A 26887-nucleotide genomic window follows, 5' to 3' on the forward strand; every position below is an offset into this window, starting at 1 on the left:
TGGTTAATTAAATGGTACCACTATTAGGTCTGGGACGGATCGGATATCCGGGCAATTTTAAGGTATCCGGATCCGGATCCTTATCCGGCGGATCCATAATTTTACTATCCTTATCCGGATCCGGGGTTCTCGGATATCCGGGTGTCGGATATCCTCCTAAAAATTGTAATATCCGGCGGATATCCGGATCCGGATTTGGATCCTTAAAATAAATAAAAAATAATATTAATATATATATATATATAAAATATTAACAATAATTTAAAATATATATATATATATAACATCTTTAATTATTTCTATGTACAATATTACAAAATTTACATAAAATTTATATATATTATTATAAAAATGAAAATATATTAAATAAAATTAATTTTTATATATAGATATTACTATTTTTGAAATATTTATTAATAAAACTTACGGATCCGGATATCCGGACTTAAAAATTAAGATATCCGGATCCGGATCCGGCTTTGATGGATCCAACATTTTACTATCCGGATCCGGATTCGGCCCCTCCGGATATCCGGATTTTCGGATCGGATCCGGATCGAATCTCGGATCGAATCCGGATCTCGGATAAAGGTCCCAGGCCTAACCACTATGACTTTTCAACCGTAGATAAAATATATGATTCTAAATTAATAGATTAAATATTAATAATCAGAAATGCACGTGGGCATGAGCAAATATACTCACGGACCAGATATAGCGAAATAATAAAAAAAATTCCAATTCTTTTTGCTAAACGGCACAAACCATCTTACGTCACACTGAAAACCATTTTTATTCATCAAAACAGATGAAATAAATTACAATACAAACTCATCTCTTAGATGGTGACAATCTTACTCACCCCCATGCACCAATTCAAATATAAAACATGAAAAACAAAACAAAAAAACACAAGGAACACAAATTAAAGTTCGATCACATTTCATGCATGGCCATTAATTAAGGATTTAGCCATAATTATATGTGACGTTTAAAAATTAAGGGCATTGGAAGCCATGTGGAGCCTTTCTGCTGCAAACGTTGAGGAGCAAGCTAAGGTTGATTGGAAGGTTAATGTTGATACCGAGAATGCTAGCTTTAAGCGCGGTGCAAAGACAAACGGCAGCCTCAAGATCGACCAAACCGTCAATGAGGCTGCAACATGGCTTCACCGGAGGAGCACCTAATGTCGCATTCAACAAGTTAAGCGCGTTAACACAAACACCAAGCTTTACGGTATCTTTCGGGCATGTCTCGATGGCAGGTGTGGTTGGGCCAGGTTTGGGTTTGTAAGATGATGGTGGACATCCGGAGCGTGCGGCTTCGGTTAGGGCGAAGAAGATGATGTTAAAGGCAAGGAAGATGGTAAGAGAGTTTCTAAGAGCCATTTTGCTTGTCTTGAAAGAAAATTGGAGTATTGTTTTAGACTGGTGAAGAAATCAAGAGTGTGTAAGTGGGTATTTATAAGGTTAATGTGGGAATCTTTCGAGTAAAGAATGACATGAGTTACAAGATTGAATTAGTTTGACTATTTAAATACAACTTAGGGTTATAATAATCCCTGGTCAGAACTACGCTAGGCGCTAGTCGGGCGGTTAGTCTACGCCTAGCGAGTTACCGAAAAATCGGAGAGTATTCGGGAATTACGCGGGACTTAGTTTTTAAGCTTTTTCTTTATATAATGGATAAATAATATATTTGCAAAGAGAATACAATGATATGTATCGGCTGAGTTGATATAGGATTGGTTATATTTCGTGAGGTACCCGAGTTCAAACACCAAAATTGCCATTTTCGTCCCTTTTATTATTTTTTTCCTTTTAATGAAGGCTAAAAGCGTAATTTCCTAATCGTCTCCTTCCTTTAGACCTATTATTTTTCTGAGAACGGCAGCCATTTTTTTCACTGATTTAACTCCTTCTCTTCTTCTTTTAGCTTTTAGTTTGTAACAAATAATGATAAATCCATCAAATATCACTGAATCTACATTAAAATGAAAGAACTGGTGATTTTTTTCATAGATCCGAGTTTTGTCCCGAACAGACCAAAATCGGGACGGTAAGAGGCCGCCAAGCGCTTCACCACTGCGGAATCGGCCGCCTTGAGCGCGTTTTCGAACAGGGATAATAATTGTATGTATGTAAAACCAAAATGATGAAGAATATGTTTGTGTGCCGACCATGTGGTTAGCCCTAGCCCCTAGGGTATATTTAGCTGGCTATCTACAGTAAGAGTTTGGAACGAAGTCATGTGTCAAGTGTACATTTTTAAATTAATAGGTTTTCAAATTTCTTATATTTCGATTTGTACCAAGACGTAGAGAAATATATGATAATTCATGTTATATACTCTCTAGCTTGAAATTCATGTTTAAACGCGGTGTAAATTATTTTAGATTAAGAAATGAGATAGATGTAAATGCGATGCTTTTTGACACAAAATTGTAAAAACAATTAGCGGTAAAATGATATTGGTAACATTAAATGTTTGTTTTGGGTGAAATTTTAATTGTATATCTATATTATTAAAAGAGAAGTACGCATTTGAAAATGTTCTTACTTTATTAATTAAACTCCCTTTGTTTTTTTTTTTTTCTCTTTTTCAGTTGCATTTATGAAATATCCTAAAACGAATAAAACTGTCTAATTTATTACTTGTCTTTTACATTAATGAAATATGCTTAAATGAATTTAAACTTCCTATTTTATTGTTTGTCTTTTTCAGTTGCCTTAATAAAATATCCTTAAATAAATTTGGACATAATGTCATTTAATCAACCAAAAAAAAACTCATGAATTATCCTATCCTTACGTGCATAATTTTAATAAAGGAGATTTTTAAAAACGTGCATCATTAAAATGTTACCTAAAACATGCATCACTAATATATAACATGCATCAATAAAACTAGAATTTGACTCACACAATTGTACGGATGTTATTTTCAGTTGATTAAATTTAAAAATAATTATTTATTCAAAAAATATTTAAGAATGACTATGTTTTTAAAAATTATATGGTATTATTTGCTCATAACTCATTTGTTATTTGATAAATTGTTAGAAAAAAATTTTTAGCATAATATAACTCAGTTGTCATTTGCCAAAATTTATGGTTTTTATTTATATTTTTTATTATTTAATTATAATATTTTCATATTATATTTGAAAGATAAATGAGTTTTCTTTGAAAGAATATTTTTGTAAATGTATTTTTTAAAAAATAATCAATTAAAATTGTTATTATCATTGAATATCATTATTTTTAACATAATTTGAGTTTTCGTTTACATCAAAACGTATCATATTTTAGGATAATTATAATTTAAAATATAATTTTCATATTTTTCAAACAAATTCTAAAAATATTTTTTAAATATTTGTTATAATTGTTAAAAAAATATTGAGTTGCATTTCAAATAAAAAGGTAAAGATATTAAAAATATTCTAATTAAAATATGTAAAATTTAATATAATTTTAAGGAAATGGTCAAAATAAAAAAAATACACATAAAATAATCATGATTTTTGTTAACTGGACGGATCATTATTTATATGATATCGCACACGAAAGAAAAATTTCTGTTTTTAAAATTATCTAATTAACTCTATACTCACTTTTTTATATTTTTATATGATATCACACATTTGTAAAAAAATAGATAGTTTAAGATGCAAAAAAAAATATTTACTTAATGAATATAATATGAACGAATATTACAAATACATCATTTAATAAAATAAATAATTAAAAACTAAAAATTCATATCCGCGCTGGCGAGCGGGTCAGGGTCTAGTATATTACTAAAGTAGAAGTACTTTAAGCTTTTGTTTGGCAACATATATAGCAGTTAAAAAAAATAATGATGTTTGGAAACATAGGTAGGAGCAAGTTAGGAAAAAAAAAGTAATGGGGTTATGCTATTAAAATAATTAGAAGTTCATTACATTATATTTAAAACTAATGAGTTTATGTTACTTGATATACATATTCAAATCAAAATAATAATTTAAAATTGATTTATATCGAAAATTCATTCAAAAATATACATATATTCAAAATTTAATTTTTACTAACACATTTTCCAATAACCATCATAAAAATATTTTCAATATATATAAGAAAAATACAATACAAAGTCTAATTTCAAACACCAACTTAAATTATGGTTTTTATATTTCACATTGAAATTTAAAAATATAATATATGTGATTATTTAAATGATTGTACGTGTAAAATATTATTAATTATAAGAAAATTTATTTGATGGTACGTATAAAGTACGATTAATTATATGATAACACATATTTTTGTGACCTATGATGACACATATGTGATATATATAATAGTGATTAGGGGTGGGCGTTTGGTAGGATATATAATAGTGATTAGGGGTGGGAGTTCAGGTTCGTTTTCGGGTCTGTTTGAGATTTCGTGTTCGGTTCAGATCTTTGAGGATTCAGTTCAAATTTGGATAACCAATTTAAATTGGTTTGGTTTAAATACTTGGATAGAGAATTAATAATTATTTAAGTATTTTTGGAGTTTTGAGTATATTTTAACTATTTTAGATATTTACGTTTGATTATTTATATATTTTCAAGTATTTAAACGAACTTAAAAGTATCATATATATTATGGATGTTTTTATATATATTAAATCTAAAAATAATTAATATATATAAGTATATAAATCAATTTTGGATACCCAAAATACTTCGGTTCAGATCGGATTAGGTACAAATACCAAAATTTTGAATAATTCGGATATTTAATCAATTTCGGTTCGGATTTGGTACTACTTATTCGGTTTGGGATCGGTTCGATTCTTCGAATTCGGGTTTTTTGCCCAACCCGAAATAGTGACATAAAAAAACAAATATCATCATATTTTTTAAAAAATACATCCGCGCGCGGGGCAAAATCTAATTAGTTTTAAAGTGGCAAGGGTGGAAGCACTGTAGCATACTGGTTAAGGTTTAAAGGCTTCTACACCCAGGTCTGGGGTTCGAATCCCAGACTATGCAATTTACTGCAGATTACAGAAAATCCAGGTTTCAAGTCCCGAAGAGAGTTATTTATTAAACAATTATGCCAGACTACAGAAGAAAGGCTTACAAAGGATCTTCAACATGGTGCAAGTAAATCTTGCCAAGCGTGGATCTTCATAGGACGGCACAGGTGATGCAGTTAAGCGTAGGTCTTCAGAAAGCATGTAGTATTGTTGGTTATCGAATCGTCTATATAATTTTTCTCATATCGTAATTGTAAGATCATAATAAATCAGCATTAAAAAAAATACAAGAATTTGGAACTAAGCCTAGTAGAGAATGTGGCTCTCTCATATACATTCGATATTACATTCAAAAATGATAAGAAAGGTAAAAGATGAAAATAATTTTTTTTACATTTTGAGTATATTATTTACAAAAAAATAACGAAATGTGTTTTTAAACCATATCTTATCAGTTATTTAAATGCATATTGTACTAATTAAACTTTTTTCAGAGCCCGATAAGCCGATAACAAGACCCATATTATTAGGGTTCATTGCCAAACTATAATCCATACTAAATTCAGGCCCACTTAAATTGATGATATCAATTTTATTTTATTCTTTGAATATAATAAAATTGTTAAAGAGAAGGTTTATCCTTATTAGTGATTATCTATTAAGGTGATGTCTTGTTGCCCATTCCATCACGTGGCTTGTTGCCAAGATAATTACGTGGCTTATTGCCACCTCCATCAAAGACTTCATGTTCCTATAAATACCCTCATGTGTAATAGAAAGTGATTAAGTCAAACGTTAATAATAAAAGGCTCACAACTCTCTCTCTCTCGTGTTTTCATATACACAAACTTAAATAATCAAATTCTCTCCTTTGCTTTTATGTTATCAAAGCTTTGTTTTTTATAATAAACAAGGGGTGTGTCCGCGCGTAAGTGGTGTATTTATTTTATTTAATTTATGTAATAATTTTATTTCATGAAATTTTTTGAAAGTATAGTTTTTTTATATTTTATTGCTATAATTAATTGATGTTATAGGATGTTATTATCTACTGCACAATATATTGTATTTGTTATATATTTTTTGAAAATATGTAGTATATTTTATATTGTACTTAGGGTATGACTGGTTTTTTCGCTACCACCCGTAAACACAACTTTTGCGGTTGGTAGCGGTTGTTGCCTTTTGTAACAATCACTCAAACCGCTCTAAACCGTTATAAACTTCATAAATTCAAAAGTTGGTCGGTTGCGGAAGAATATTTTATTCTCTTTTTTTCAAAAACAATATAAATACAACAATAAAAATATTCAATAAAAATTTTAAATTGGAATTATAAAAATACTAAAATATATCTACGATATTTTAATTAATACTATACATTTTTAAAATAAAAAATATTTTCTATAGTTTTAAAACTATAAATTTCTAAATATAATTTTATATTTATTATAATATTATGATTTTTGATATTTTTATAATTATATAAAATATAAATTTGTTAATTTATTATTTAGCCGCTGCTGCATTAGGTAGTTACTCAGTCATAAGAATCCCGCAAACGCACTAATTTCTAACCGCAGAACCAGTCATACAAATCTCTTAACACCGCTAGAAACCGCAACCACCCGCATCGACAAAATTCCGTAACCGCAACCGTTGCGTTTGAACCAGCCCTTAATTAAGATTTTACGGTTATGATAGATATTGTTGGAGCTTAATTGGTGCTTATATAATTATCTAATACTAATATAATATATTCTATTGTTTATATAATCGGTGGTTTAATATTTGTTAAATACTCAAAATCCATTGTAGAGATATTAATGGATCTGGGGTTATAGTTGTCAAATGGGCGGGCTAACCATTGGTTGTTCATGTCCAAATATAAATGGGTTTAATTTGGTGACACCCATTTGTCCATGCGGATTATAAATGGACAAGAATCACTTGACCAATGGGTAATGGGCGTTAATGGATTTGGACTATGTGGACATGGGCGGTCCAATGGTCAACAAAAAGCTAAAGTTTCTAAAATCCGAATTTTCCTGCCAAAATCGCAAAATTGATTTTCCGCTAAAATCTTAATATTAAGTTTTTTTTTGTCAAAACCATAAAATAAAGTATTCCAGCTAAAACCGAAAAATCATAATTTTCGCCAAAACCGCAAAATCGAGGTTTTTTGCCAAAATCGTAAAATCGAGTTTTCCCGCCAAAACCAAAAATTGATTTTTTCCGCCAAAACCGGAAATCGAGTTTTTTCACCAAAACCAAAAATCGAGTTTTACCGCTAAAACCAAAAATCGAGTTTTCCCGCCTTAACCGCAAAATCGAGTTTTTCCGCTAAAACCGCAAAAATCGAGTTTTCCCGCTAAAACCGAAAAAATCAAGTTTTCCCGTTAAAGCCTCAAAATTGGGGTTTCTTGCCAAAATCGGAAAATCTGGTTTTTTTTGCTAAAACCGAAAAATCGATTTTCCCCGCCACAACCGCAAAATTGACTTTTTCCGCCAAAACCGCAAAATTTAAACTTTTCTTATATGGTCTATTGTGGACTCCATGGCATCACATGTAAACATGAGTGTTAGTGGGTCTGGTCCTTAATGGACATGGTTCTTAATGGACATGGTCACTTTCTGACCGCAAACAATAAATGGACAAATGGATATGGGCTAATCGACGTGGGCTAACCCAGTTTATGGCTCTACTGAGGGTAACAAATTATTTGGAAGAATATAATGGAGGCCCATAATTAGAGAAATGTTTAGTGAAGCAATGGGAAAGGGTTAGTAAAGCATAATTGTGGCCCATTTTCTGTATTTATTTGTTTGGCTGTCGTTGTGTTTAGACGACATTGGCGATGGATTGGAGAAGAGTATTTTGTAATCAGGAAACAAAGAGAATTAAGGCCGAGAAATCTATAGATCTATTGAGTTTCTTGTTTCTTCATTGTTATCCAACAACAACCATTCGAATTTCTTCATCTCCTTAATCTTTTCTCATTATGTACGTGGTTGCTCTAGCTTTCTTTGTGGTGGCTGCAACGATGAACATAGTCGTTCTGCAATAGTTGTAGACCATAAAAGGGTAGGAAGATATTTTAGTTAATTCACTGTCTAACCTATGTTTTCTCATGTTTCTGTTGTGGAGTTTGTTGCACTGGAGCTACCGATGCTCTGTAGTCTGTATTCCTCGGCAATCCACAAAGGTGTCTTTGTTTTGAGCATGAAGATGTTGTCGAGGTCTGGACTCTACGTTGATTTACGGGAAGGGTAGGTGCTAGTGGATCGAGTGTTACTCTTGTTGAATCTGTATTTAGTGAACAATTTAATTAAGCTATGGCAGTATGTTTTATCAATTTAATTTTGAGGAAGCTAACGTTTGTGGCCAGTATATCCTACTTAGGGACATATAATCATTGTAGCTGACTTTGACTGATGGATTGTCTTCTTTTCAGTGGACAGATGGACGGGCGTCTTACCCTAACAACTTTGCCCAAGGACTCTGCAAATGTTTCAGGATGAATGTATATAGGCTGGCGCTGTAATGGCTTCTAAAAATCTGTGAGGGTAGTAGATGATAGTAAAAAATATTTTCAAACACACCTTTAGCAGCTACCAAAGGACTGTACCACTGTCGAATGTACTCAGGTCTTAACCATGGTTATCTGTCCAAATGCTTAGCAACACCTGCAAAAGGTTGATCAATCTTTTTAGCTTAGTTCCATACAGCTTTTAATATGACAAAAGTTGTTTTCTAACAAAACTTGGCTCTTCAGTGAGCGTTTGAGACAGAGCGTGTGAGGGTTGGAGGTTGATGCGCTGTGTTTGTCTGCTTGCTTTCACAGAACTTGATCATGGATCGTCGGCGGTGCTGGTATTTTTCTTCTTCGCCATTTAAGTGTTTTGATATATTTGGAGCTTGTGAATGTCAGAGATATTTGAGAGACACATGTATGTAAGTAGCTTGTAACTCTGACTATCTGCTCATATGGTAGTATATATTTTCATTTGGCTTTTTGTTTTCCACGGCAGTTGTTATAGATAGCTTTGATTTTTTTGTTTATGGTGACCATTAAAGTCTTTTATTTTTGGCCTTAACGTATTCGGACTCAAATCATTTATAACATATAATGACATTAGTATGGCAGAAGAATATTAAGTAGAGTAATATTTACTGTATCCATGGAGAATTATATGATCGATTGATTAAGTCTGATTTCAGAGGTATGTGCCTAGGTGTTCTACAATTGCATGGTAGCTAATTTGTGCTAATGTTTTTGGGGTTTGGTTGATAATATGTAGAAGCTACGTTATGTGTTCCTTTGAAATTGCCAATTATCATTTCCAAATAAAGTAATATGGTCATCGCTTATAAGTATAGTTGTGGTTTTCAAATATATAAAAATAAGTTAAATACGACATTAGGTATTTACGTGGGGATGACGTAACCGCAATTATATTATTACACTTAGGATAATCGCAAAACAACCAAGGCCCATTCGTCGAAGCCCAAAACAGTCCGTAAGTGAGTTGTGGCGCAGGTAATAGACGCTGACGTGGCACAATTTCCTTCCTCTGAGACGCTGACGTGGCAGCATGAGAAGAGAATCTCTTCTCCTTTATATATATATAGATAGATACACAACACGTTATCAGCACGAACGCTCTCTGACCAGCGAAAACCAAACAAGATAAGTTTTAATTTCTATTTTTCAATATATTTAATTTATTTAAATTTTATTATTATTCCAGAATGAGAGACTAGACCCTCTCCGTTTATTTTTCGGGATGATAGGCGCTGTCTTTCCGGACTGATCGTTATGGTAGGCTATGCCTTCACGATCAGAGAAACACGTAGTAGGTTTTGCCTCCGTGAATAAAAAAAAAGAAAATGTCAAAAATGGTAGACTAAGTCTCCTCGGACTTTGAAATAATTAAAAGTCAAAATGGTAGACCATGTCTCCTTGGACTTTGAAAAATAATGATCAATATGGTAGTCTATGACTCATCGGATCATGTGGTAGGCTAAGCCTCCTGATTTTATTTATACTATTTAAATTTCTGCAGTTTAAGTTTATGATTTTATTTTATGCCTTTAATTTCTGCATTTAAATTTCCGTCTTTACTATATTTATATTATTAATCTATGAAATGGGTCAAATTTGACAAAGCTCAAAATAAATGCCCTTGATATTACGGAAAATAGTTATATGACCTGGGCAGTGGGTGCAAAGATGCACCTTAGAGAAAATGAGCTTTTAGAAATCATCGATATAAACTTTATCGGATGAGAAAAAGATAAAGCCATGATATTTACACCAATTCAATGATGGTTTATAAGATGAGGTGTATTATGAGAAAAAATCTAAAAGATCTTTAAAATTAAATCCTTGAAAGAAAGGATTCACTAAATAGTCGGAGTTAATGTAAATCCTCTGAGTAAACTGGAAAAATAAATGAAATCATGATACTAAACCATCAAGTCGGTCCTACTAGAAAAGGACGAGGGTGTGGATGCGGTTGAAACCAGTATCGTGGTCGTGGAAGAGGACGAGGAAGAAGATTCCGTCCCTATAAGAATAATGGAAACTTCCACGAAAAATGAAAGTGGTCGGGTGATAAAAGGCAAACAGAAAAGGTTTGCTACAGATGCGGCAAGAAAGAATTTTGGGTACGTATTTGTCGTATTCCCAAATATTTAGCCGATCTGTATTGAGAATTAAAATAAAAAGAGAAAGGAAGTGAAACCAACTTCATCTCTTATGAGCCTGGACCATCTTTCATGGCTTAAAAGTTATACTCATCTTGATATCAGATTTTCTGGTCGGTCCAAAAAATAAAAATGAGAATATCGATGTGACATGAGAATTATTTTTCTGAAGAAAATTTTGAGATTCGGGATGGAGATAGGCATACTTGGCAGATATTGGGTCATCGTACATGACTACTAAAGGTAACAAATATCTTTTCTCTCTCAAATTAAATAAGTATAGTATGTACTAATATAAACATATTATTGGTTCTAAATGAGCTTATGATGAAAAGACATGCATAAGAAAAAGATGGCAAAATTATAAATGAGTGGTAAACCTGAAGTTTACTGATATATAGCCATCTCCAATAATGTTATCGACATTATTGTGAAATGTAGAAAAACTCCTAGTTTTTCACATATAGCATGTTTTAAGAAAAAATAAAGGAAACCATCATGGGTGATGAATCATCACACAAGTTCACTATATGTGATTTATTTAAGCAGACCCCAAATTAAGATCTCACTCTAAAGGATTTGAAACATAATTCATCCCAAAATGGGAAAAATGAATATGTTATTGGTTCTAGAGTGGGATCTAGTACGAGATTTTAGACATGGAGTGTCATCATTTCGAGGAGGAGAATTAAAGAATCCTAATGAGTGGAACATTGGAAAATTATGTTCGCACTTGAAAAAAGAACTTGATAAAGTGAATTCAAGTAAGATGATCCTCATGATCGGGTGTAAACATGCAGTTGTGCATGTAATAAAGACATATACAATCCAGAGGGATAAGTATATGGATAATTAGAAATATGCTCGCAAGTTTGCTAGAAGCATATGATAAGCTGATGGAATGAGATATGTGAAATGGATTACAATGAAAAGTAGGATAATCCATTTACAAAATGCCTGCCAGACATTTTGATGAAATAATGAAATCTCATATTCCAACTGAAAAGGCTCTAATAAGAAGTGTCCTAAAAGGATGATATATAAGTGTGTCCTAAAAGGATAACATATGAGTCTATGGCACGCTAGAGACATGATAGACCACTTTGGTTCCAAAGAATCCTCGAAATGGAGAAAAAATATAAATAGAGGATGAATCTCATGATGAGACCGTTGATATGGTTAATATAATAGTCAGGTACCTGGGTAAATCATTAATGATGATAAAGAGATCTCGATTAACCATATCAGTACGGGTAAAAAGATGGAACCAAAGAGAAAATATATTGTCGACAATAATGAAAAAGCGCTATATAAATAAAGATTATGAATCTACCTCTATGTATGAGGGTAGAGTGAATTGATTGGCCATCAATTCGATATAAAGCTCGTTAGAAAAACGAGAGATTTTTGGACCAAAAGTCAAAGGTATATATTTCTCCAGAGAACGAAATGAAAGATGACCTTGAGGTATGAAAAACGGCTTGTTCCAAGGTCACTGGAGAAAAATTAAAATAGATGCAATATATTGATATGTCTGGTAGGACATAAACGACGTGAGTTGCATCTTGATATTTAGAAGTCCCTGGAGAGTTAAAGATGCTCTCGGGAATGTATAAAACTCTGGAAGAATTAGAACAAGCCGTATATAAGGTATCTTGAACTGGTAACTAGTGATATGTTTACGTCACAGTGTCCCGATTGCCATTTTAATGAGGATGAATTTCCAGCGTTAGGGGGAGGAATTAGTAGAATTTCTAAAGAGATTACTTGGTGTACACCGTCGTTGTTACACCTTGATCCCCCTACGAATCAAAGAGGGCTGGAAATTCAGGAAATTGTGCATTTGCATAATTTGGCAAACCAGTTACCAAACGTGTTCACAGATACGACATGATATACCCACTGAAAATGTTCCATCAAGAATTGATGTTCCTAAAGAATAAACTGGTGGTAACAAAATGAATGAACCTAGGGTTCAATTAAAGAGGGGGGAGACTAGCGGGTTCTAAAGATAAAAAAATCCCCAAAAGAAAAAGAAATTTATTTAGCAAAGTGGAAAGGTTTCAGAAGAACCTGATACTGAAAAATGTCTGAAAGAAGGCATAGATAAAAAGGTTCAAAATGAACCAAATAAAGATGATCCAGATGACGGAACGAGAACAGAAAAGTATGAGATTTCCATCAACTACGCCCTTGATGAAAAGTTATAAGATAAACGATGTTGATGGAATGTTCTCCTTTTCTATGTCCAAAGAGATCGATCATGAAAATGATGATCCAAGGTCCATTTTGGAATGTTAAAAAGACATTACTGGGAGGAGTGGCAGAAGGCCATTCAAATTGAATCATTCTCGCTGAATAAAAGGAATGTATTTGGAACTATAGTCATAACGCCTGAGAATATAAATCTTGTTGGGTATAAGTGGGTATTCGTGAGAAAAGTAACACGATATAAAGCCTGATTAGTTGCCCAAGGATTTTCTCAGAGACCGGGAATTGATTTTGAGAAAACGTATTCCCCGGTAATTGATGCAATTACGTTTAGATTTTTGATGAGCCTAACGACATCTAAAAATCTTGAAATGCATCTCATGGACGTTGTGACTGCATATATTTATGGATTGTTGGATAAAGATATATATGAAACTCCCTGAGGGATTGAAAATACCAGGGATATTGAAAGAAAAATCCAGGGAGATTTGTTCGGTCCAGTTACAGTGATCACTTTACGGATTAAAGCAATCCGGACGCATGTGGTACAATCGCTTAAGTGAATATCTTTTGAGTAAAGAATATGTGAATAATGCGATATGTCCATGCGTTTTTATAAAAAAATCGTCATTTGGCTTTGTGATCATTGCTGTACATGTAGATGACATGAACATAATTGAAACTCAAAAGGAGGTTGATGATGCTCGAACTCATATGAAAGAGGAGTTCGAAATGAAAGATCTCGACAAGATAAAGTTTTGTCTTGGGCTCAAGATAGAGCATATCCGAGAAGGAGTTTATGTGCATCAATCAAACTATATGAAAAGGTTGTTGAAATGATTTTATATGGATAAAGCAACTCCTTTGAGTACTCCAATGGTAAATAGATCTCTCGATGTTGAAAGAGATGTTGTTTTAAAAGATCCTGGTAAGATCTTATAAGTACTTTGGAGATGCTAATGGTAATAAAGCATATATGAGCTTATATGTCTTGCGAATTGTATTTGATTAAATATACTTTAAGACACTAATGCCTTTGCAAGATACAGCTCATTTCCGATTCATGGAAATTAGAATGACGTCGAGAACATATTCGTTCTCTCCAAGGTACATTTGATTTAGGGTTGATTTAATATAGAAAACCAGAGTTTGGTGTGGTTAGTTTTGCAGATGCATGATACTTGTCAGATCCTCATAAGGCTCGATCGCAAACCGGCTATGTTTTTACAATTAGTGGAACCGCGATCTCTTGGCGGTCCCAGAAACAAACTCTGGTTGCGACATCTTCGAATCATGCATAAATTATTGCGCTTCACGAAGTATGTCGAGAATGTGTGTGGCTTCGGTCAATGAGTCACCACATACAAGAATCAAGCTGAATAGTCAATTAGAAAGAGCCGACGAAAGTATTTGAAGACAATTCGGCTTGTGCCGCTCAACTCAAAGAAGGCTACAGCAAAAGCGACAGAACAAAGCATATCCCTCCGAGATTTTTCTCATACATAAGGGAGCTCGAGAAAAATAAAGAGGTGGACATCGAGTATGTACGGTCATGCGACAATCCGACTGATTTTTTCACAAAAGCTCTTCCGACTACAACATTTCGAAAACATGTCTATGGTAACGGAATGCGGCATTTGCGTCACCTGTGACAAGAAATCTATATCTACTATTCTCAGGGGGGGATTATGACAGTGTACTCTTTTTCTCTCGTCATGATTTTTGTCCCAATTAGTTTTTCCATGACTAGGTTTTCAACGAAGCACAACGTAATAGAAAATAGATAATCAAGGAGGAGTGTTAAAGATGTTTATCCTTATTAGTGATTATCTATTAAGGTGATGTCTTGTTGCCCACTCCATCACATGGCTTGTTGCCAAGACAATTATGCGGCTTATTACCACCTCCATCACTGACTTCATGTTCCTATAAATATCCTCGTGTGTAATAGAAAGTGATTAAGTCGAACGTTAATAATAAAAGGCTCACAACTCTCTCTCTCGTGTTTTCATATACACAAATTTAAATAATCAAATTCTCTCCTTTGCTTTTATGTTATCAAAGCTTTGTTCTTTATAATAAATATATAACAAAAATAATTTATTTATCTATCTCTGTAGAGCACTTTAACTCAATTTGCCCTAATAAAAAAAAAAAGTTATTCTCAATACCTCTTCTTTATTTTCAATGCCCTTCCTTTAGTTCCCTTCCACAACTTACCCTTTTCTTTTTGGTTTTTTTTGCCCAGATTTTATGCGATGGGTCCCAAATTTATTTTAATATTTTTTATCATTTTGATACAGATTTTATGCAAGTGGGTCCCATCTTTATTTAATATTTCCTTTTTTTTCTAGTCATAATTTATTTCAAAGCTTTATTTCTTTATTTTCTTTAACCCTTATTTTTATAATTTAATAATAATCTTTAAAAAATATTATAATAAAAATTTCTTACTTAATTTTAATTGCCAATTAATTTAAACAATCAGACCTAATACGTATTAATATAAACTAATTAGTTTTCTTCTTTCTTCCAATAAATTTAATGATTAAACCTAGTATTTAATATAATTTTTATTCATATCTTAAATTTACGAATGTAATTTTCATATCGATTAAAATTAAACTGATGACGTAAGGTGACTTTAATATTTAAATATGTAATATAATTATAATTTTTATAAATTAATATTCTGTAAACGAACAAATATAATATATTGATAAATTTTATCGGGATTGAGTTTTATCAATTCAATAGGTAATATAATGTATTAATAAATTTTATTATTTATAAATATATATATATATATATATATTCCCATTTAAAATATAAACTAGACTTTGACCCGCCTTTCTAAAAAGACAGGTATATTTTTGGTTGATTGTTTCTAAAATTATTGAAAACAATTATGTGTTTTGATTAAATAGAATGTTATTTGAAATTTTAAGATTATAGTGTTTTGCAAAATGAGCAAATGTAGTTTTGCTTTTTGTTTTTAAAATATTTTTTTTGTTGCTTAATTTTGTACTTGGCAAGATTTTAAATTTAGCAACACTCTTCTTAGAACTGAATTTATGCAAAACATGTAAGTTTATTGGTACTACATATAAAATGTTTAGTTGTTAGGAATGAAAAAAAAACAATAGAAATCATATTATTGTTACAAATTCAGACATAGTTGCATTGAACATGAATAATATATATTTTTATACCGGATGCATAATTCATCGTCATGTATGTGATGTAACATATTAAAATAAAAATTTGAGTATGATAAGAATAATATATGTTAGTGGCCGTTTGTTGTCAAAAAAAAATAATAATATATGTTAGTCATACAAATACATTTACAAATATGTATTTTCTCTTTGTGATCCCCAAATTAGCCTTCTAATTTTTTTTAATAAATTTGCCACCTCATTAAAATATTAAACCATGAATTAAATTTATATTAATATATCAAAAATGAACTGGATCCCATAATAAACTTTAACCAATGAAAACTTTCTATCCATTTCTCTTTCTTCTTCAACGTGACCTCTTCCCTTTTGTTTTCCTTTATTAACGTGACTGAAACTTCATAAAACATGTACTGTATGTTCATTTCTTATGAAAGTTGTTGTAAAATAACTTTAAAATTCTAAGTATATTAAAGCTAATGTAAATAATAAAATATTTGCTAAGAGTCTCGGGAGATTAAAGCCAAGTTTTAAAACTATTTTTTTTTGGTTTTAGATTTATTATATCCGTTTAAAAAAATTGTCTAGAATATCATTAAAATGAATTATATATCTTAGGTAATGTAAATAATGTAAGATTTACAGAGAATTTCAGAAGATTGAAAACGAGTTTTAAAATTGTGTTTTCTGGGTTTTAAGTTTATAATGTTTGCTTTTTGCAGAAATTTTATCTGGAATATAACTAAAATGAAGTGTATATCTTGGGTAAAGTAAATAATGTAAGATTTAATGAAAATTTTGAGACATTTTTTTTTAAACTGCTTTTATGGGGTTTGGTTTATTTTACTTCATTTTGAAGTATAGTAGGACTTTAATATGGTCATAGAATATGATAATAGTGGTTTAATAGAATGAGAGACGCACCACAAATCGTTGCAGCTATTTTAACTCAAGATCATCCTGGTAGTTTTGACGCACCAGTTATTCTTTATTATGTTTTCGTTATGTGTAATCGGACTACTAGAATTACTGGGTTTATTGTGTGTAATCGGATTACTAAAATTACTAGATTTATTGTGTGTAATTCGGACTAGTAGAATTACTGGGTTTATTATGTGTAATTTGGACTACTAAGATTACTTGGTTTTATAATGTGTAATTTAAAACTCCTATATATTGCAAATATTACATATATTTAACATATAGAACCCACATATTATCTATTAGTAGCCTATGTATATAGTCAATAAGACTATTAAAACTATTTAGATTATTATTTTCTATAGTTTTAGGAATATTTATTATGTTCCCAAAATGATTCATTAACTTTTATGGTTGTTGCGTGAATCATAAGGTTATAGTAAGAAGAATAAATAAAAATACTTATTTCTGGTAATTTTTTTATATAATACTCTTCTTTAATGACATTCATTGTATAAAATCATTAGTTTTACTACAAAATATAATATATCATTTGGATATGGTTTTACTAGTAAAATTTGAAATTTGTCAAAGTATTACTATTGTAAATTAGTATTACTACCACCTTAAAGATTACCAAAAATTACTAAGTCTAATTAAAATATTAAATTTATGTATATAACGGCTGCGAATTTTACATGAGTGTTTTTTAAATTATTATTTTAACATGCGCTATACAAGTACGTTTTACATGATTACTTTTTATATTATTATTTTTACATGAGTAAGACAAAATGGATTTTATGAAACATAAAACGTTTTTAAAATCTAAAATAAGAAGATAAAATTTTAAAACTTTTTAATTATTTGTAAATGATGGAAGGTGTAATGTGATATATTACTTCAACTTAATATTTACTTTACTTGACAAAAAAAAAATGTGTTTGTAGAAGAAAAAAAGACTTAAACTTTAATCCTACATTTTATAAAAACAATTTAATATGGGCATTTTTTTTTTCAAATGAAACATGCTTAAATAATGGGAATTAATCAAAGATGAAAGGAGAATGTGTCACATCTAAAGAAGATAATGAAAACTACACTAATAAAAATCGAGTGTATAATTAAATGTTAACATATATTTAAATCTTTTTCTACATTTAATCTGATTTGATTACAAAACTGTATGTGTTTATTTCGTAATATGTTCAGCTTGCCTCTGCAATGAACTTGATATCACACAACTCCGCTTAAACCTTCGATTATTGCTGATACGGTTCCTTGTCGAGATCGGTCGACCCAGTTCTTGTCTTCCTCAACTCACCTCTGTGAAATTCTCCGGAAGAAACTGAATACAACAAACAAAACTAACATTAATAGAGACAGAACCTCATCACTAATGAACTGAGAAAGACAAAGGAGCATGCTTACCTTCTGTACAAGAGCGTCAACATTGTCCTTTTGCTTAAGTCCTACCGGTATTGCCAACAAGCAACGGTTCCACAACATTGTCCTGTTACTAAAGACAGCAGAAGATCTTATAGCAGCTAATAATATTTGATTCCTTTGTAGCTAACTGGAACTTAAAGAAAAATCTAACCCTAGATTCAATCTAAGCAACTAAGCACAAGTAGGACACCTCTAAGCAAGCTATCTACCAAGAAAAACATATTCCATCTATTAAGCCTCTTCATCTCTACATACAATCTACCAAGGTCAGAGTCTTTTCTGATCACAAAAATTTAAAATCTCACAGCTCAAGTCACCACTAAGAGACTGGTTAAAAGGAATATAGATTCGGAGTTATTCATCAGCATCACTCTCCAAGTTTAAACCTGCATCTTCTCTATATCCCTACACCACAAACATGTATATCAATCTCAGGAATATAGACTATAGAGATGTATCAAACAATTCTAAATCTATAGATTTATAGTTTTTTTTTATTTAAGTTCCATGGGTCAAAAGTAAATCAAGAGTCAATACTTCAAAACATTTAACATCAAACCAGAAAAACATCAATCATGAATCAAACAATTCTAAATCTACAGACTTTACCAAAATTTCCCCCAAATTCATAGCTAAAACACGCTTTTCACAGATTCTATACAAAGTTACAATTTTCTCAAATTTTTCTGAACCTAATTACAAAATTTGACCAGGGAAAAAACAAAACACTTACCAAACCATGATTTACAAAAGTAGGAAGAAGATGAAGACCGTCGGTTGAAACATTGATTTCGATGGAGAATAAAGAAGAAACAAAGAGAATCGCGGATTTGGGTTACTAGTCGTCGCCTTTTCAATTGAACGAGAGAGAAAGAAGAAGAAAAAGATTCGTGACTTTGCGTTTAGGTCTAAGAAAGTTAGAAGAAAGATGAAGAATATCGACGAAGGCTCGATTGGAGGCTTGATGTTAATGGAAACAGAAGAGAAAGTCGGGTCGGAGCCGTGGCCGTTTCTATCGTCTCTCGTCTCGAGAGAGAGTCGAGACTGGGGATTTAGAGAAATGAGAGACATAACATTTTACGGCGTCGTTTAGAGTTTATGTTAAAAATCTGAGGTTGACCCGGTTGGGTTTGGGTCGGAGTCGGATAGTTAGGTTGGGTCAAAGTAATAAGTCCATTTTATTAAGGGTACAAAGGTCTTTAACTCGGTTTCGAATTTAAAAATAAATAAAAAAGAAATTGTTTTAATTGATGGGATAAATTAGAATTTTCCAAGAGAGGAAGGGGTATATTGAGCTAATAATCTTAGTAGAATCCCCAACGGACTTTAACTTAATATGCCCTTTTAAAAGAAAATCTTTATCTCTTCTCTATTTTCAGTATCCTTCTCTCCTTGTTATTCCTAAATTACCTTATAATTGTTTAATACTCCATCCGTTCCTTAATGATAGATTTTTTAGAAAAAAAATTTGTTTCAGAAAGATATATTTTTGGTGTTTTCTATGAAAAAATTGTAAACTTCAAGAGAATTAATTGACTTTATTGAATTACTATTGGCTAAAAGTTATTGAAAATTGAAAATTACAGAAAATGATACACTTATTATGATAGTTTAACGCGTTTTTTTAATATGTGCGAAAATACTAAAAAGTCTATTTTTTAGAAACGGATGGCCACTTCACCAATTCATGAATTAAACAAACTATTTACAAATCAATTCACATATGGGTTCCACAATAAATCTTAACCAATTAAATTTAGGTGGGGTCCAATTTTTTTCTTCGTCTCCACATATGTGTCCTCCTTCCTCCGTATTGATGAACTGAAGCTTTAAAGAATATGTAATAACACATCTGTTTTTGATGAAATTTGTTCAGAATTATCATTATAATGAATTTTACATCATGAGTAATAAGAAGAATGTAAGATTTGATGACTATTTCGAGAGATTGAAAATGATTTTAAAAACTGTATTTATGGGTTGGAGGGGTTTATTATTGCCGTGTTTTTGATTTTTTTTAATGAAATATCATTAAAACAACGTATACATCATGGGTAAAGTAAAAAATGTAAATTTTGATGAGTATTTTGAGAGACTGGATTTTTTTAAAAAAAACTATGTATTTATCAATTGGTGGGTTTATTATGCCTACTTTTGGAAGAAAAAAAATTTGAAAAAAAAAAAATTCTGGAATATCATTAAATAAAGTAGACATCGTGGGTAAAGTAAAGAATGTAAGATTTGATGAGTATTTTGAAAAAATGAAAATAAATTTTAAAACTGTTTTTTTTTTGTGGGTTTATTATGTCTGATTTTGAAGATATTATTTTCTGAAATATCATTAAAACAAGATGTATCTCATAGATAATGTAAATAACGCAAGATACAACTTCTTCACTACCATTACTATTTACTAGGCATAAATGCATCAGTAAAGTTACATTCCAACCGTTCCTCAAACCTTTTGTCACTGCAGTTGAGGAACCAGTTCCATAAATTCCTAACAGAAACTCTAAAAGGTTTCACTATCACGTTATGCTTAACTGCTTAAGGCTTACAACTCGTGGCATCTACTCAACAAAACGAGCAAATCCTTCAGGATCAATCTTGAGCTTCACGCTGAAAAAGTAGTGTTGTGTAGACATCTTGTCCTTTACCGGTAACCAAAGTTAGCAACTATTCCTTGACGAAAAAAAATCCTTCAGGATCAATCTTGAGCTTCACGCTGAAAAAGTAGTGTTGTGTAGACATCTTGTCCTTTACCGGTAACCAAAGTTAGCAATTTTATTTTGGAAGAAAAAAAATTTGAAAAAAAAAAAATTCTGGAATATCATTAAAGGTTTCATTATCACGTTATGCTTAACTGCTTAAGGCTTACAACTTCTGGCATCTACTCAACAACACGAGCAAATCCTTCAGGATCAATCTTGAGCTTCACGCTGAAAAAGTAGTGTTGTGTAGACATCTTGTCCTTTACCGGTAACCAAAGTTAGCAATTTTATTTTGGAAGAAAAAAAATTTGAAAAAAAAAAAATTCTGGAATATCATTAAATAAAGTATGCAACTATTCCTTGACGCCAAAGCTAATCAAACAATCTAAATTTGTTTAACAGTCTCCTTGAGGCTGTACCCGGCGATATAAGCATGTTTCTCTACCAATCCTAGCCACAATTCTGATGGAAATGAGGTAATCTGCAAGAGGTTTGATCATTGTTCCAGCTCTCATTCTCAATAGATGAGGATATTGAGTCACAACTGGACCAATATCTCTAGGACTCACACCAATGCGTACTAAATAAGCAATTGATGTACTCATTATCCCTTCGAGCTTAAACCCTAACAGCTTTGGATACTTCATCAGAACATACCCCATATCTTTGCTTCTCCACATCAAGCTCGTGACCAACCACACTAGCGTGGAGAATCTGCTGATAGTTCTTAACAAAGTCTCATAATTTCTGATAAATTTTTTGAGCGGACTAAAATAACTAACCGAAATAACTGAAAACTGAATTACCCTAAAAGTGATGATGCAAATATATAATTGTTCCCTGAGATCGTTGTTCTGAAAATTTAGATAACTTTTACCTAGAAAACTTTCAGAAAGGACAGTAACATTGATTTGGTTATACACAGGATTGGTGTGGATGTATCATACGCAATGGCATGTAGAGGAATAATTAAGACAAGCTTTTATTTATTATGTTTTCATTGTGTATAACCTGACAACTAGGATTACTGGGTTTATTGTGTGTAATCCGACTACTAAGATTCCTGAATTTACTGTGTGTAATTCGGAATACTAGGATTACTGGGTTTATTATGTTAATTCTGACTACTAGGATTACTTGGTTTTATTATGTGTAATTTGAAACCCATATATATTGCAAGTAGTACGTATATTTAACATATAGAACTCATATATTATCTATTAGTAGACAATGTATATAGTAAATAAGACTATTAAAACTATTTAGATGATTATTTTCTATAGTTTTAGGAATATTTACCATTTTCCCAAAATGATGCCTTAACTTTCATGGTTGTTATGTGAATCGTTAGACTATAGTAAGGAGAATCTATAAAAATACTTATTTCTGGTAAACTGTTTATGTAATATTTTTCCTTAATGACATACACTGTATAAAATCATTGGTTTTACTACAAAATATTACATTTGGACATGGTTTTACTAATAAAACTTAAAATTTACCAAAGTATTACTATGTGTAAGGTGGTATTACTACTACCTTGAAGATTACCAAGAATTACTAAGTATAATTAGAATATTAAATTTATGTATATAACGGCTGCACGTTTTACATGAGTATTTTTTATATTATTATTTTAACATGAATAAAACAAAACAAATTTTATGAAACATAAACGGTTTTAAAATCTAAAAATGATGATAAATGTTTATCTTTCGCGTTGATTTTATATCCGTTTTTGATGAAATTTTTTGTAGAATATCACTAAATCTATATATGACGGCATGTGAATTTTTTTTTATAAATTTTTTTTCCCCTTTTTAATATTATATATATTTTAGAGTTTTACATGTGTTAAATATATTTCTTTTGCAACACACCAAGTTTTAAACATTCAAAAAGGATTCTCACGTTTTAAAAATCCAAAATACTTAAACAACATCCATGAGGTTGATAACAAATAGCGTCGATCCTTAAAAGCCTTTACAGTGACATGAAATGTAGCGGAATACATCAAAAACTAACGATTTTGTGGCAGAAACGGTATCAACTCCTCTAGAGAAGGCTGGAACTCTGCAGACAAAAGCTTGTCCGCCTGGTAAGATGGTTAGTAAAGAGTCAGAAACTTTGAAGCTTATAACACAATCAACATCAGGTAAAGGTAAATATATTATGGAAGAAAGAGCTATTAAAAATTCATTAAGGTTTTTAAACATAAAAAGGTAAGTAAAAATCAAGTTATGTTAATAGTTACCTAAAACTTCAAATTCTAGTGTCTTGGTTAATGGAAACTTACCCTTTTTTTATGCAGAGGCGTCCAATGCGTGTGAGGCGTGAGGCGTGAGGCGTCAAAGGCGGTGTGAAGCGTGGTGGAGCGTCGCCTTCCTGAAAACGCATCGCCTCACCTCTGCAAGGCGATGACCTCTCCAACTGAGGTCGCCTCATGCCTTAGCGTTCACTTTTTAAAACCCACACAAGATCACCTGTTTCAAGATCTTTGATCGATTATATCCTAGCTATATTCAAAAACAAGCCACGACATTCTCATAACACCTAACCATTGATTCAACTATGCAAATGCCATACATCTCCTGACAATAAAATAACAAAGCCATAAATAATAAAACTTTCCGACTGCAAGCACGCGTAGGTTCTCTGTACAAAAACTAGTAACAAAGCACATAAGATTCACAAGTGTTAAAAGGTAAGCCAAAAAGAGATTTCAAACCTCAACTTCTATTTTGTCGGTAAAAACATCCCTTAACAACTAATATATAATTTATAGCATTGATGAGTAATTAGCACACAACTATTGACACAAAACAAGCATCCTAAGAAAGTCATATGAATCAGATCATAAACCAAAGAGATAAAGAGTGTTATATGAATTCCTTGTCTTCAGACTTCAGGTAAGAGGGTGTAGTGAAACTCGTGCACACCCATTCTGATTTGGTTTTCTCAGAAGAGCTGCTGTTTTTCCCCCCAGGAATACCATAACCCTTTTATGACCAATAATACCTCTATATCCAGACAAGTGTTCCCATTGATCCTTGACATCCACACTACCAGGTGAGTTTCTAGAACCCACAAGGCGTCTTCATGTTCTGTCGTTGTTTTCTCTACGAGACAAGAAGTATAAGATTTCTCGCAGCACAAGTCCCAAGATGTATCAAAAACAAATGAGAAATTTTTTCAGAATTTTGGACAAAAAATAGAAACATATTAATCCAAGAGCTCGACGGACGGAATCCAAACCATGACTTCTCATCGATCTTTCTTTCTCTGAGTAAAAATCAAAGAATTCAGTGAAAAGTTTCTCCCTTTTCTATTTACTCTCTAAAAAAAATTTTCTCTACGTTACGAGAGAGAACAAAGACGGGATTTGGGGGGGGGGAAGATAATCGGGTTAGATCCGATTTTTTTTGGTGGGTAGGTAAATTAGAGGTTGAGTTTGTGAATATTCTAATTAGTCAAGGGTATTGAAGTCTTTACACACTCTGGACCCATGTTTTCTATTTAAAAAAAAATAAATATTAAATGATATTTTAATAAAGGGAGAAAAGATAATTTTTTAAGAGAGAGAGGGGGTATACAGAGTTAATGGGCTGCCCAAATTCGAAAATTCAAAATCCCGCCTTCTAGAAACCCTAACGACGGCGCGATCTAACACTCCGTTTCTCTCTCAGCAAAGTGCTTTCTCTATCATTTCCTCTTCTTCGTCTTACTTCCGTAAGCATTCTCCATCAATTAGGAAGGGAATCGCGTACCAATTGGTTTGTTTTTGTCCAGATCCAAGATTATTGCTAAATCGAAGCTCATTTCATAAGCACAATCTACTTTTTTAGAGAAATGGAGCGTTACATGACCAGAAGAGATACTCTTGTTAGAGAAACAGGTATCTTCTCGCTTCTTCGAATCTTAGACATAGAGTCGTTCTCTGAGTGATTGATTGGTTGTTTTCGCAGTTAAAGAAGAAGAAGAAGAAGAAGAAGAAGATTGTGAACGGGATCTACTCTACCTTGTACATTCGGATATCTCATCTCTTCTTCACCAGGTCCTTGCTTGTCTCTTTTGTATTGGTCTGAATAGTGAGAATTTTATAGACTAACGAATGTTTTGGAATCTCAGATTGATGAGCTCGTTGTCAAAGCCACAAAGCTCAAAACTTTGAGCAAACAAGAAGTTGAGTCATTCAGATCTGTCTTGTCAGATATGCATTCCTCACTAACGGTTACATTCCCTTGACTCATTGTGTTTGCTTTGTTTCCTTCCTTCCTTACTTCCTTCCTTCCTTCTAGTGTTTTGTAATCTGTTTTCATTACAATTACAGCCATGGTTTCCTCGGTTGCAAGCAGCCATATCCAGTTCTCAATTGCTTTCCAAGGTACAGGAAGAACAGTCTTTGATGAGCAGCGCAAGCAAAGAAGAATTGTATGATGTTGAGAGTCCTGAGCCTACTGGATTTGAGCCCTTAGTCTCCCCTTCTCCTCTCGTGGCATGGCGTGGTGGTGATCATAACCCCGACAAGGGTAGACAGCTCTTTATGTTGACACCACTCCCCTTGCGAAAATCTGAATTCCTTAAATCCAAGCTCAAATCCAAAAGGGTCTTTCCAAATTCTGCTGCAACTCAACCGCTTCAAGCTTCTAAAGAGACAAGTGACTGTGGTCTAGGAGTTGAGTCGATGAAGACTGCAGGACTTGGTGGTAACTCTTTAGTCCCTCTCATGGATTTGTCTGAAAGTTTGGTAGAGTCTGAGCCATTGCCTTCAGTGAAAATTCAGTCTCAGCTTCTGATGACCCCTTGCTTGAAGATGTCCCCTCCGAAAACTCGTACACTGTTTAAACCGGTTCCTCAACGGGGAAAGCAAGAGGCTTGTAAGTCCACCTGCTCCGAATTGGGAGCTAGCACTTTTAATGGTTCACAGAGCTCTGAGTCGTCTGGCATTGATGAAACAGACGACCTCTATTCCAAGTATCCAGAGCTTATGGGGTTAAAACATGCTCCAATAGCTAGAAAAACCGATCTTGAAGCCTCGCCGGTTTGGTGGTTTTCGCCTCCTAAAACATCTGTTTTACTGGAGCTGCCTGTGAATGAAAAGAAACCAACTGATGAAACCGGTGTCTCAAGAACGGTATCCTCATTTGCTTTTACAAACGTTAAACCAGAAGCAGCAGCACACACAAAAGGTACTATAAAAAGAAACTTTCGAGAATTTTGATTTTCTGGTAATTTCATGTGGTCTTTATGATCTTTGTCATTTTGCTTAGAGGCAAGCAGGTCAATGGTGGTTGAGAGTACACCATTGATGAACGAAGCAGAGAGTGTAATGACGAAAAACAGAACAAGAGCTGGTGAGAGTACTCTAAAGAAAGAGCTGTGGACAAGGTTCGAAGAAGCATCAATGCATGAAAACCGTTTCAGCTCCAAGACGACGACAACAACAACGATGAGGGGGAATAAGAAGAAAGGGTTTATGGAAATGTTAGAGGAAGTGTGTGGCAATGAGGAACACGAGTTAAATTGATGGTCAAAGCACAATATAGTCTACGTATAACTTCACCTCGTTTGTTTGTAATTTTGTCAATCGTACGGTTCAATCTTTCTTTACCATATTGGGGAGTTATATGTGCTTCAAATTCTCCCAAATATTGAATTGAATATACCCTCTTGGGGAGTTATTTTTCGATCTA

The 26887-nt window shown here is 32.4% G+C and overlaps 2 protein-coding genes and 2 long non-coding RNA genes across 7 annotated transcripts; 2 read left to right on the plus strand and 2 right to left on the minus strand.

Annotated features, from left to right (window-relative positions):
• Nucleotides 1–720: 720 nt before the first annotated feature.
• LOC125592839 (putative lipid-binding protein AIR1) lies at nucleotides 721–2554 on the minus strand. The gene has a single exon (XM_048768320.1). It carries the CDS (start codon nucleotides 1386–1388, stop codon nucleotides 999–1001), a length of 390 nt encoding a protein of 129 aa, XP_048624277.1. The 5' UTR covers nucleotides 1389–2554; the 3' UTR covers nucleotides 721–998.
• A 5123-nt stretch (nucleotides 2555–7677) lies between these two features.
• Nucleotides 7678–9027, plus strand: LOC106417954. Its single transcript, XR_001283547.3, has 3 exons — nucleotides 7678–8283; nucleotides 8469–8709; nucleotides 8790–9027. It is a non-coding gene; the product is annotated as an uncharacterized LOC106417954 (long non-coding RNA).
• A 9044-nt stretch (nucleotides 9028–18071) lies between these two features.
• LOC106416579 lies at nucleotides 18072–24597 on the minus strand. 2 transcript variants are annotated; one of them, XR_007328503.1, is made up of 5 exons: nucleotides 24213–24597; nucleotides 23491–23677; nucleotides 19217–23289; nucleotides 18466–18888; nucleotides 18072–18382 (listed from the first exon to the last, which is right to left on the minus strand). It is a non-coding gene; the product is annotated as an uncharacterized LOC106416579 (long non-coding RNA). The 2 variants fall into 2 exon arrangements; XR_001283207.3 differs by having other exon boundaries at nucleotides 23491–24597.
• Nucleotides 24598–24768: 171 nt separating this feature from the next.
• On the plus strand, nucleotides 24769–26887 carry BNAC09G23210D. Of its 3 annotated transcripts, none has more exons than XM_013857636.3 (6): nucleotides 24769–24967; nucleotides 25040–25089; nucleotides 25160–25248; nucleotides 25323–25424; nucleotides 25525–26383; nucleotides 26465–26887. In XM_013857636.3, the coding sequence occupies exons 2-6, from the start codon at nucleotides 25044–25046 to the stop codon at nucleotides 26719–26721; spliced, it is 1353 nt and encodes a 450-aa protein (XP_013713090.1). In that variant the 5' UTR covers nucleotides 24769–24967; nucleotides 25040–25043; the 3' UTR covers nucleotides 26722–26887. The 3 variants fall into 3 exon arrangements, with proteins under 3 accessions (XP_013713090.1, XP_013713091.1, XP_013713089.1); XM_013857637.3 differs by having other exon boundaries at nucleotides 24770–24923; XM_013857635.3 differs by having other exon boundaries at nucleotides 24785–24884; nucleotides 24984–25089.

This window comes from Brassica napus, chromosome C9 (assembly GCF_020379485.1).
Source record: "Brassica napus cultivar Da-Ae chromosome C9, Da-Ae, whole genome shotgun sequence".
In the NCBI taxonomy this organism is placed as follows: domain Eukaryota; kingdom Viridiplantae; phylum Streptophyta; class Magnoliopsida; order Brassicales; family Brassicaceae; genus Brassica; species Brassica napus.

Bases quoted from the DNA above. Each gene is read 5' to 3' on its own strand.
- LOC125592839 (XM_048768320.1), bottom strand. From the start codon at position 1,388: ATGGCTCTTAGAAACTCTCTTACCATCTTCCTTGCCTTTAACATCATC.
- BNAC09G23210D (XM_013857636.3), top strand. From the start codon at position 25,044: ATGGAGCGTTACATGACCAGAAGAGATACTCTTGTTAGAGAAACAG. The intron at 25,249-25,322 runs GTCCTTGCTTGT...TTGGAATCTCAG, and splicing joins TCTCATCTCTTCTTCACCAG to ATTGATGAGCTCGTTGTCAA. The intron at 26,384-26,464 runs GTACTATAAAAA...CATTTTGCTTAG, and splicing joins AGCAGCAGCACACACAAAAG to AGGCAAGCAGGTCAATGGTG.